General features: G+C 56.0%; 1 protein-coding gene across 1 annotated transcript; it reads left to right on the plus strand.

Moving 5' to 3' along the window:
- The first annotated feature begins 1,352 nt into the window (after positions 1-1,352).
- LOC310912682 (cystathionine gamma-lyase-like) lies at positions 1,353-11,325 on the plus strand. Its single transcript, XM_083867439.1, has 12 exons — positions 1,353-1,545; positions 3,231-3,312; positions 3,856-3,951; positions 5,249-5,358; positions 6,007-6,138; positions 7,274-7,331; positions 7,564-7,641; positions 8,291-8,443; positions 8,705-8,826; positions 9,606-9,658; positions 10,636-10,774; positions 10,860-11,325. Exons 1-12 carry the CDS (start codon positions 1,384-1,386, stop codon positions 10,866-10,868), a joined length of 1,194 nt encoding a protein of 397 aa, XP_083723565.1. The 5' UTR covers positions 1,353-1,383; the 3' UTR covers positions 10,869-11,325.
- The last annotated feature ends 518 nt before the right edge of the window (positions 11,326-11,843 follow it).

The raw sequence follows: 11,843 nt of genomic DNA on the forward strand, positions 1-11,843 counted from the left end.
AATATAAAAATCATTCATCAGTGGCCTTCAGCACGTATGTGTCCTTTGTCCTCAGATGTCAAAGTGCTGTTCCATGGACGTCAATCCACGGGGGATAACCTTGACAGGGACACCCAGTGAATTAATTTTTAATCACAGAATCCCAGGATGGGTAAGGCTGGAAGGGACCACAGTGGCTCCTCTGGTGCCACCTCCCTGCTCCAGCAGGGACATCCCAGAGCACGGGATTGTGTCCCAACGGTTCTGGAATTTCCCCAGAGAGGAGACTCCACAGCCTCTGTGCACAATCTGCTCAGGGCTGGGCACTGCCCAGGGCACAGGTTCTGCCTCCTGTGCAGGGGGAATTCCTGGGATCAATCCCTGCCCCTTCCTCCGGTGCCATTGCTGGGTCTGGAGCAGAGCCTGGGGCTGCTGTGCCATCCCTGCACACAGGGACAGACATGGGGACACCCGGGGACACACAGGAACAGACAAGGACACCCAGGGACAGACAGGGACACCTGGGGACACCTGGGGACACACAGGAACACCTGGGGACACCTGGGAACATACAGGGACAGACAGGGACACCTAGGGAGACCTGGGGACACACAGGGGCACCCAGGGACACACAGGGACACTCAGGGACACACAGGGACACCTGGGAACACCTGGGAACACACAGGGACACACAGGGACACCTGGGAATACCTGGGAACACACAGGGACACACGGGGACAGGCAGAGACACTTGGGGACACCTAGGGACACCCAGAGACACTGAGGGCCCCTCTCCCTGGGGCTCCTCCCCAGGCTGAGCAGCCCCAGCTCCCTCATCCTCTCCTGGAGATGCTCCAGGCCCTCCCTGAGCTCCAGGAGCTCCTGTCCCTGCTGTGCTGAGGATCCAGAGCAGGACACAGCACCCAGAGGTGCCTCCAGGGCTGGGTACAGGGCAGGATCCCTCCCTGAGCTGCTGGGAACGCTCTGCCTGAGGCACCCCAGGATCGCACTGGACTCTGCTGCTCAGGGACGACCCCAGCACCGCCAGAACTGCTCCAGCAGGTCCCCTCCAGCTTCTGCCGTGCCTGGGTTATTGCCGGGCAGTCATGACCCTGTTTCCCCGTGGACCAGCCGGGAGCTGCCGGGTTATCCCCGGTTATTCCCCGGGAAAGGCGCCGCCGGATCCCGGGAAGGATCACCGGGAGCGGCCCCTCAGCGCACGGCGCGCGGGCGCCCCCCAGCGGACAGGCCGCTGCCCCTGAAGGACAAGCCCCGCCCCACCGGCAGCCAATGGGAGGGCGCCAAGACCCCGCCTTACCGGCGGCGCAGCCAATGAGGAGGCGCGGGAGCCCCGCCCGTGGCGAGCCCCCGGAGCGCTGAGGGCCGGCGCTCAGAGCCGCGGCCATGGCGGGCAAGGGGACGCCGGGCTTCCTGCCGCCCTTCAAGCACTTCGCCACCAGCGCCATCCACGCCGGCCAGGAGCCCGAGCAGTGGCGCTCCGGGGCCGTGGTGCCGCCCATCTCGCTCTCCACCACCTTCAAGCAGCGGGCGCCCGGCGAGCACACGGTGAGTGGGGCACGGAGCCCCCACTGTGGGCTGGGCACGCCCGGGGGGCCGCGAGCGTCCGGCGTGGCCGGCACGGGGAATGGGAGGCGGCGGGTCCTGGGGAGGGGATGGAGCTGCCGGTGCCGGTGGTGCCCCACGTGGCGGCTCCTGGGCTAACGCGGGCATCTCGTTCCGCGGGGAGCGTGGCTTTCACCCAGGGAGGCGCTGGAGTCTCCTCGGCGGGGCCGTTCCTGAGCCGCCTGCTCCATCCCCTGCCCTGTGCCCCGGGCTGGCCCATCCTGTGCCCTGTGCCCCGGGATGGCCCTGCCGAGCATCCCCTGCCCTGTGCTCCGGGATGGCCCTGCCGAGCATCCCCTGCCCTGTGCCCCGGGATGGCCCATCCTGTGCCCTGTGCTCCGGGATGGCCCATCCTGTGCCCTGTGCTCCGGGATGGCCCTGCCGAGCATCCCCTGCCCTGTGCCCCGGGATGGCCCTGCCGAGCAGCGATGGCACCGCAGGAGCCGCTGGGCTCCCCTCCAGCCTGACCCCAGCGGTCGGGGATAGGGAGAGCTTGGGATGAGGTTGGGATGATGTTGGGAAGGGGAGCAGGGAACACCCAGTGCCCCCAGGCTCGCAGGGATGCTGCTCCAGGGGCTGCTCAGAGCCGGGAATTTGGGGGGCTCTCCCTGCCCTGCACCCGCCCCAGAGCCCGAGCAGAATCCCTGTTGCAGAATCCCTGTTCCGCTACACACACTTTGTGTAAGAGCCTGCTTCGGTTTTCCTTCCAAACCCAGGGAATATTTCCCAAGGATTTTTGTGGATGCCCTGTACAAAGTGCTGGAAGGGTTTGACTGGACGTGACAAAAAGCTGCCACTCCTAAATCAGCACCTGCTCCAAAGTGGCGCTGTGCTGGTCGGGCAGGAGGAATTTGCCTGGTGATTCCTCATTCCACACAGAATCGCAGCTGTGCTGGGGAGGCCCTCAGGAGGAGTCACTGCTGGATCCACATCCTGATGACAGGATCCATGTTCTTGCCGGGAGCTCTGCCAGAGCCATCTGCAGGATTCCTGACTATGAGGAAGTTGACATAAAAGAGAAATCCTAAAAGCAGGCAAATCCCAGGGTGCTCAGCAGGTTCTCTTGGTAACAACTGCATCTGTGCATGCATGACTGGTGTATTCCTCATTAAATAACCCTAGAATTTGCATAAAAGCTGTGACACTGAGAAGCATGTGGGTTCTCAAGAACTGATGAGAGGATTTGGCCAGGACCCTGTGGGTGTGATGGAGATGGACACAGATTTTTCCTGAGAATTCCCCCCAGAGGGGCTGTGGGGTCTCCCTCAGTGGAGATGCCCAGAACTGCCTGGCCACCACCCCGTGCCCTGGGCTGAGCAGGGACAGGACCAGGGCACCTCATGGTCCCTCCAGCCTGACCCAGCCTGGCACTCTGGGCATGGCTGGGCTCTGCAGGGCCCTTTCCCCCCCAGGGCCCACAGGGGGTGTCTGGGGACGGGCAGGAGGATGTGGCTCCTTGTCCCCTTTCTCCAGTGGGGACACCCAGCTGGGAGTTGTGCCAGGACACTCCTGCTGCTCTGGGAGGAGCTGGGGGCCCTCAGCCAGGGCTCTCTGAGGAACCCAGAGCTGCTGTTGCTCCAGACTTTCCCACTGCTCTCCCTGATGTTTGTTTCTTATTCCCGCCCCAGGGTTATGAATACATCCGGTCTGGGAACCCCACCCGGGATTGCCTGGAAAAGGCTGTGGCCGCCCTGGATGGAGCCAAATACTGTGAGCACCTCGTGGGGGGCTTGGACAGGGCTTGGAGCAGCCTGGGACAGTGGGAGGGTCCCTGCCCATGGCAGGGGTGGCACTGGGGGGGCTTTGGGGTCCATTCCAGGATTCTGTGACCACGGCTCTGGCTGTTGGCTGTGGGCAGGAGCAGCTCCAAGGTGGGGAAGAGTCCAGCACTTCTCATTCAGGACAGTCCAGCTCCATCCCTGGGTTTCTCTCCTGCTCCCTCACTGTGGCTGATGCCTGGGCTGAGCTGGATCCAGCCTTGTGCAGCAGCCCCTGTTCCCAGTCCCTTCCCAGTCTGTCCCAGTGTGTTCCCAGTCCCTTCCCAGTCTGTCCCAGTGTGTTCCCAGTCCATTCCCAGTCTGTCCCAGTGTCCATGCTGGTTCCAGGCTGGGCACATCCAGCTCCTGCTTTCTCTGGCTCCATGTTCCCAGTGAGGCAGTGACAGAACAGGTTCTCTTCAGAGGCAAAGTGAGGAAGGCCAAAGCAAATCTGGCTTGTTGTGTCACGTCAAACACTGACTCCTTTCTCTTCCAGGTTTGGCTTATTCCTCTGGTTTAGCAGCTCTTTTGAACATCTGTCACCTGCTGAAGGCAGGGGACACAGTCATCTGCATGGATGATGTCTATGGAGGTGGGTACAGCACCTGTGGTTTCAGTTTTCATTGTGCAGGGGATCAAACCTGTCTGTGTCTCTCAGGAACTCTGAATTTCCCAGCCAGGAGCTCAGTGTTCTGTGAGCCTGTTTTTATCCATCCCCAGGGGCAGAGTGTCCCCAGCTGTGCCAGAGTCCCTCAGCAGGGTGAGCTCCCTGCAGGTCCCGGGGCAGCCTGGCTGGCCCTGCTGTGTGTCACACTGCTGTGTCCCTGCTGTGACCCTGCTGTGACCCTGCTGTGACACTCTGTCCTCCTGGCTGTCCCCAGAGCAGAGCTGTCCCTGCTCCAGCCCCTGGCACACTCCCCCAGCTGGGAGTTGTCCAGGGCAGGGACAGAGCCCCTGGTGCTTTTCCCAGCAATAACTGGGAATGGGAGGAATCCCCTTTGCCCTCCCTGGGAATGGGGACTGTTGGCCAGTGAGTTCCTGGGCTTGGGCACATCCAACACAAACACATTTGCTTTTCTTATCTCAGCTCTGCCCTGCCAGGTGACCTTCTCCAGAGTGCAGCTGGGCCCTGGGGACAGCAGGAACCTCTGCTGCTCTCCCTCCCAGCCCTCAATTCACCAGAGTCGTTAAGGCAGGGCAGGGCCTCAGTTCCTCATCCAGGTGGGTCTGTCAGGCACAGCCCACTCCCATTAAAACCTCAGCCCGGGCTGGTTTCTGCAGGGGGGAATTTCATGGCTTCTCCTCTGGTTTGGTTTGTTACAAAGAAAGGGTTTATCACAAAAGAACCACCCAAACACCACTCAGGTGTTTCCTTCAGCTCACAGAATCCACCTCCGTGTTCCATCCATGCTCAGGTGGAAAACTGACTCCCTGGGATCAGTTAATTTTTAATCCAGGCTGTGTTTCCTGGCAGTGAGGGCTGCACATCCATTGATCAGCTGTTGCTGCTGGATTCTTCTGATCTCCCAGGGAAAGGCTTCAAAGACAGGAAGGAATAATTTCTAATGGAATGATGGGGAACAGTAGCTGGAGTCTCCTCCTTGATTCTTCTTCTGATTCATTTCCTGATCATAAACCCCACACTGATCTCGAGTACTTCCTAAATCACTCTCATCCCATATTCACATTATTCACACTATTTCATAATCATTAAATCCACAACAATCTTTAAACTTTGTGTAAATAAAGAAAATATAACTGTGCCATTTGTGGTGTGCAGCATAAAGCTGTGCCCTCCTGTCTGTGCCTGCAGGAGGCAAGAGGCTGGAGAGCAAGGAATGAAAGTGAAGGAAGTTGTTTCATTTTCTGATTTTTTGGGGTTTTTTTAGGCACAAACAGATATTTCCAGAAAGTAGCCTCTGAAAATAATTTGAAAGTCATTTTTGTTGACTGCACAAAACCAAAATGCCTGGAAGCTGCAATTACACCAGAGATCAAGGTAAGGGAGAGGGAAATGGATTTTAAAGGGATGTTAAATTGTTGCTCCTGTTAAAAGGTTAAATCCTTGCTCCTGTTGGGTTCAGGGGTGTGTTGGGGTGAGGGGGAGGCTGGGGACACAGCTGGATCCAGAATATCAAACACCCAGAGAAGGGCCAAACCCCTGGAGAGAGAGAGGAGGGAAAGTCATGGAGAACACCCAGAGAAGGGCCAAACCCCTGGAGAGAGGGAGGAGGGAAAGTCATGGAGAACACCCAGAGAAGGGCCAAACCCCTGGAGAGAGAGAGGAGGGAAAGTCATGGAAAAGGTGAGAAGGAGCCGAGGGAACTCGGGGCTGGGGCTGCTCCAGGCTCTGGGTGGGTGATCCCTGCCCCAGGAAAGGGAGCTCAGCTGGGAAAGGCTTTGGGAAGAGGCTCTGTCCTGGCTGTGGGAGCCCTGCTCCAGCTGGGAGCTCTGGGGTGGCACAAGCCCAGGGGAAGGGAAACCTCCCTGAGCCTGGAGGAAGCGGCTGAAGCCTCCCCTGGCTCTGGCAGGGCCCTGCCCGTGCCCACAAACCCCACGGGGAGCTGCCCCAAGGAACACCCAGAGCCCTGGGGCTCAGCCCAGCCCTGGGAACTCTCTGACCTGGAGTTTTTTTGGGTTTGTGCAGCTGGTTTGGCTGGAGACCCCCACGAACCCCACGCTGAAGGTGATTGACATCCAGGCCTGTGCAGACGTGGTGCACAGACACCCAGGGGTGCTGCTGGCAGTGGACAACACCTTCATGTCTTCCTACTTCCAGGTGTGTCTCCTGCCCCAGGGCAGGTGGATTGGGAAAGGGATTGGGAAAGGGATTATATATCAGATCTGTTTCTCAGGAGACCAAGCTCAGCCCTGGTGTTAAAGGTGTAAAGTCGCCCTTTTTGCAGAGTGCAAAGTGCCTGGTTTTGGTTCAGGGTACTGTGATCTTGCTTAATTAACTCTGCAGAAGGTGTTAATGCTTAGCTCAGGCAGCTCTGCAGTTGGCCTGGGACATGGGAGAGGCTTGGGTTTTTGCCCTGCAATGTGTTAGAATTGTCAGAATTCCCAATTTCCTCCGGAAAGGGCCGTGTGGGAGAGCACAGGGTGGTGGTTAATGTGTCTGGAGCAGCTCAGTGTGGAAGGAAGGCCAGTGCTAATGATTAATTGGGAAGAAATAGCTGAGGTACCACACTGGGCTAAGAAAAGGACAATTTCACAGTGATCTGTCCATCAATATTGAGTGTAAAAGGCTTTTTCCATGATGTTTCTGGCATCTTCACATTCCTGAGTGAGAGTCTGTTGAATGTGGCAGCAGCAGTCTTTGCATCTGCCTGCTTTGTTAAATTTTAACAGTGATGCCCCTCACTCTTTAGAAGGTGTTGGTATCATGCACAAAGTCCCTTAATTAGTGGGTGGTTAAAAAACTGCCACTGCTCATCACCTCGTGTTGATAGCAGTGCAAAGTCCCTTAATTAGTGGTTGATTAAAAATCTGGCACTGTCCTCAGCTCCTCCAGGGCAGGATCTCTCAATACCTGGCAAACACAGCAATTCCTTTGCCTGGCAGTTTGAGTCCTCCATCTCCCATGGAAATGCACTTTTTGGGGTAAATGCCAGGGCCTGTCCCTGCCCCAGCTGAGCTCCAGAACTGTTTTATCCCAGCTGTGCACTGGGTGTGGGATGTGCTCAGTCTCCTCTCCCTGGAGCCTGTGGGAGCTTTTAAATCCCATCTTCTTGTGCTTTCCTTGAATTCAGAGTGCCTCCCTGTCCTGCTGCTTTTAGCCCTTGTTCTGTTGTCATCCTCAGGGGTTTGTGTTTGTTTCTCCTCTCTTTTTTCCTGTGTGAGCTCGCAGCCCTTTGGAATGGCTGGGAATGAACCCGGGCTTGATTTAGGATGTGATTTTCCTTTTGTTTCAGCGTCCTTTGGCCCTGGGGGCTGATATTTGTATGACTTCTGCAACCAAATACATCAACGGTGAGTGTGAGAGTTGAGCACATCCTTAGGGCAGGGCTGGGTGGGAGATTGGGAAGGAATTCCTGCCTGGGAGGGTGGGGAGGCCCCTGGATCCCTGGCAGTGCCCAGGGCCGGGCTGGACACTGGGGCTGGAGCAGCCTGGGATGGTGGGAGGTGTCCCAGGGGCTTTATCAACACCTGGGGGTGTGTGGCAGGAGCCTGGAGCAGCTGATCCCATTCTTGTCTCTTGTAGGGCACAGTGATGTTCTCATGGGCCTGGTCTCTGTAAATCGGGATGATCTCTATGAGAGGCTCAAATTCCTGCAGTCTGGTAAGTCCAGAGTGGGAATTCCTGACAGGAATCCTGCTCACAGCCACAGCTCCTGCTGGGGAGGGTGGGAAACACAAGTGGGGAATCTGCCTGGGAGTGTGACCTTAATGGGCAGAACTGAATAAAGTTCAATTACAAAATCTTCCAATAAAAACTCCAATAAAACCTCCAATAAAATGGAAAAAAAACTCCAATAAAATGAGAGACATTGGTCTGCACTCCCCAGGCACTCCAGGGCAGTGCTGGGGCACATCCTGAATCCACTGAGGTTCCCACCTGCAATTTGAAACTCACTCTCCCCTCAGGACGTGCCCAGTGCAGAATTTCCCTGTCTCTGATGATCCCAGCAATTTTCCAGCCTCTTCATTGTCAGGAATAAATTCCTGTCCAGGGTTGTGCCCTCTGCCTACAGCAGGGGAGGTGCACTGTGCCCAATAAATGTAATCCTTGAGGCCTGAGCCTGTTAATTGGCCTCATTAATTGGCTCCCCAGTGTGGGAGATGAGGAGCAGAGATTGCCTGGGGTGTCTTCCCACTTGTTCTGACCTCAGAGATGCTGGAGATGGGGACGTGTTTGGCTTTGCTGAGTGCAAAACACCAACACTGCTGTGGGATTCTGTGGAAATTTCTGTGGAATTCTGTTCCCACAGCCCTGGGAGCTGTTCCCTCCCCCTTTGACTGTTACATGTGTAACCGTGGGCTGAAGACTCTGCACATCAGGATGAAGCTGCACTTCCAGAACGCCCTGGCTGTGGCCAAATTCCTGGAATCCCATCCCCGGGTGGAGAAGGTCATTTACCCAGGTGGGTGGGCAGGGATGGGGAACATCCCAGGGGAAGGACTTGGGGCCATCCCAGGGAGGGATTGGGGACATCCCAGGGAGGGACTGGGGCCATCCCAGGGAGAGTTTTGGGGACATCCCAGGGGAGGGATTGGGAACACCCCAGGGAGGGATTGGGAGCTGTGGTGCCCCGTGGCTCAGGTTGGGTCACTCAGGTGAGGCTGAGCTGCCCCAGCTCTGCACTGGAATTCACTGGGAATTCTCCCAACTCTCCCCATTCCAGGGCTGCCTTCCCACCCCCAGTACGAGCTGACAAAGAGGCAGAGCACGGGCTGTCCTGGGATGATCACCTTCTACATCAAAGGGAACGTCAAAAATGCCTCTGCCTTCCTCAGGAATCTGAAGGTAAAGTGCAATAAAACCATCCTCCTAGGGAGCTGAAACTGCCCTGCTGGGGGAGGGTGGAAGTGGCTTCTCTTGCCAAGTCCTGTGGGTGTGCCCCACTCTGAATTGGATAATCTGTCCATGAGGTTAAGGAGAGGGAACAAAGGGACTCCTCAGCCCCTTGGAAGTGTTTGTTTGCTCCCAGGGTGAGGCGTGTCCAGCTCAGCCCAGACCTGCTGCTCACAGAGGGCTCTGCAGGGCTGGGAGCTGGGGCTGAGCTCTGCTGGGCATTGCCAGGTGCCCTCAGCAGGGAAAGGGCCTGGCTGGAGGGGCAGAGAGGGGATTCCAGGCTCTGGGAATGCCTGGTTGGGTCCAACCAAGGACCCTTCCAGCCAAGGACACTCCCAGGGATCCAGGGGCAGGATGAGTCTGTTTTCAGTCTTAGCTCTTACCTGCCAGGTGTGCCCTTTATTCCCTAAATACAGTTTATACTTCATTCCCTAAATACAGCTAATACAGTCTATAATATAAAAGTTAATATAGAAAAGTTTGAGGAAAAAAAGTCCCTAAACTTTCCCTTTTCCTGAATGTCCCTGGAGAGGTCCCAGCCCCGAGGCTGCCAGAGCTGCAGGAGGGTTTGGGCAGCACTGCCAGGGGTGCTCAGGGGGGATTGTTGGGTGTCTGTGCAGGGCCAGGGGCTGCATCAGTGATCCCTGGGGGCAGTTCCAACTCAGGATAGTCCCTGATTCTATCAGCTCTCTTTCCATACATCCATAACCTCCTTTCCCTCTCTCCCCCAGGTGTTTGCCCTGGCTGAGAGTCTGGGTGGCTTCGAGAGCCTGGCAGAGCACCCGTAAGTTCATCCTTCCCTCTTCACAGCCCCAAAAAGCTCCAGAGCACCACAAAATCCCCACAGTTTTCCAGCCCCCAGAGCTGGTTTGCCTTTAGCAGAACTCAGGGCCTGTTGTGTAGCAGGAGGCCAGGGCAGATTCCAGAGGAGGGAATTCTGTGGGAGTGCAGGGATGAGGGAGTTTGCCTGCAGGGCTGAGGCACAGCTCCTGTCCATGAGGACAATCCCAGAAGCTGCTGAGTGCTGGGATAAGGAGCAGCTGGATTGAGGAATGCCCTGCCCTGCTCACACAGGGGCACTGTGTGCACCCAGCTGCCTCTGCCTCCCTGCAGGGCCTCCTGGGGGGGGTTTAAACTGCCCAAAACAGGATTTTCATTCTGTTACTCAAAGCCAATTTCCTTTTTGAAAAGGTACGTGGAAATTAATGACTATATTTAAATGCCAAATTATTTCACTTGCTGATTTCAGATTAACACAAATCCTGCCCCCCTCCAGCAGCTGAAAGGAGCTGCTGAGTGACTGAGCACAAGGGGAAATCCCTTCTTGCCTGTATCCTCTGCAGTGGAGAGAATAAACCCCCCAGAGTCGTTTGGGGCAGTTTGAGAAGGGATCTGAGGAACCAGAAATGGAACCAGGGATTTGGTACTGGAGGGTGCACATTCCCCACATGCAGAGCTTGCAGAGCTCCTGTGGAATAAAACAACAGGAAAAGGATTCTCTCCTGTTCCAGGTCCAGATTAAGTATCCACTTTTATTAATAATTTGTGTCCTGGAAATACAACCTGGAGGTGCAATTCCCTGACTTGTCAGCATTCCCATCATTCCAGGAACTCTTTGCATCTGTGGGGTCCCAGGAGTGGCACAGAGGAGGAGTCAGACCCTGCTGCCACTTCAGGGCTGCTGGCAGGGACCCAGCAGGGCTGCCTTTACCAAGAGAAGTCCCAAATTCTTAGGAAAAAGTCTCCTTTTTATCCCTGCAGGGCCATCATGACCCACGCCTCAGTGCCTGAGGAGGAAAGGAAAACTCTGGGAATCAGTGACACCCTGATCCGCCTCTCGGTGGGGCTGGAGGACGAGGAGGATTTGCTGGCAGACCTGGACCAGGCCCTGGAGGCTGCGGTGAGTGGGGTGTTCCCTCCCCAGAAAAAATATGTGTTTGTATGGAGGGGCAGAGCACAATGACCCCTCCCTTTCCTCCCTGCAGTTTGCATAAACCTTGAGGGTCAAAAAGGATCTTGGAACTGGACGTGGCTGTGGACGAGGACACGGAGAACCAAACCACTGTTGCTTTGCCTTTGGGAATTGCAGCCTGGGCTCCTGGGGCTGTCCCTGGCTGTGCAGGGTGTGCTGGGCACAGCCTGGGCTCTCCCTGGGGCCAGGAGCTCTGTGGGACACAAGGGCTGGCTCCTGTTACAGCTCTCAGGTCTTTCTTTCTTTCTCTTCTCACCCATCAGCTCAGCTCAAAGCCTTGATTGAGCTCAGCTTTATTTTAATTACGTTGGAGATTCACTTTAGAGCTTTTTCTTCTCTTGATGTTTTATTGAAAATGAAGTGAAAATCCAACACTTAGTAAATTATAACTTTCTAAAGAGGAATCTTCGTCACTTGAAAAAAATCATGTGCCGTGGGAATGACGGGAATAATTTTAATTAAAACACGCTTTTCCTTTCTTTGGTTGTGTCTCCATTTGCATTTGCTCCTTCTGTTCAAAATCAGGGGATGGAGTGAGCCTGGAGCTGGGGGAATTTTCCTGGGGGAAGGCAGGAGAGGAGAAAGGGAAGGGAGCTGAGGAGAGAGGATGGAGCTGAGCAGAGGGGATGGAATTGAGGACAATTCTGTATTTGCCACACCCAGAATAAACCTCATTGCAGAGAGGGATTAAATCCTGACAAAACCAAACTGGAGGTGTCCCGCCCAAACCTCCTCATTCCACAGAATCCCAGACTGGATTGGGTTGGGAAGGACCTTAAATCCCACCTAGAGCCACCCCTACACCTCAGGAGCACCTCTGACTGAGGCGGGGCTAGTTGCCCCAGCACATTAATGACTGTAAAGTCCCGAACTAGGATTCCTGAATTTCTGTAATTAATCACGGTTGGGTAATTGGCTCCTGTGGAGGCGCCGGGGGCGGGATCCGAACCCGCGACCCTCAGCGCTCCCTCAGCCCCGGCCCCTCCTGGCGTCACAC

The sequence above is a fragment of the Zosterops lateralis genome (assembly GCF_965231275.1).
Source record: "Zosterops lateralis genome assembly, chromosome: 9".
NCBI classification, from domain to species: Eukaryota; Metazoa; Chordata; class Aves; order Passeriformes; family Zosteropidae; genus Zosterops; species Zosterops lateralis.

What these genes read in the sequence shown, in the direction of transcription:
- LOC310912682 (XM_083867439.1), top strand. Translation starts at nt 1,384, where the DNA reads ATGGCGGGCAAGGGGACGCCGGGCTTCCTGCCGCCCTTCAAGCACTTC. An exon ending in CATGGATGATGTCTATGGAG is followed by an intron (nt 3,952 to 5,248) that starts GTGGGTACAGCA and finishes GGGTTTTTTTAG; the next exon opens with GCACAAACAGATATTTCCAG. An exon ending in TCATGTCTTCCTACTTCCAG is followed by an intron (nt 6,139 to 7,273) that starts GTGTGTCTCCTG and finishes CTTTTGTTTCAG; the next exon opens with CGTCCTTTGGCCCTGGGGGC.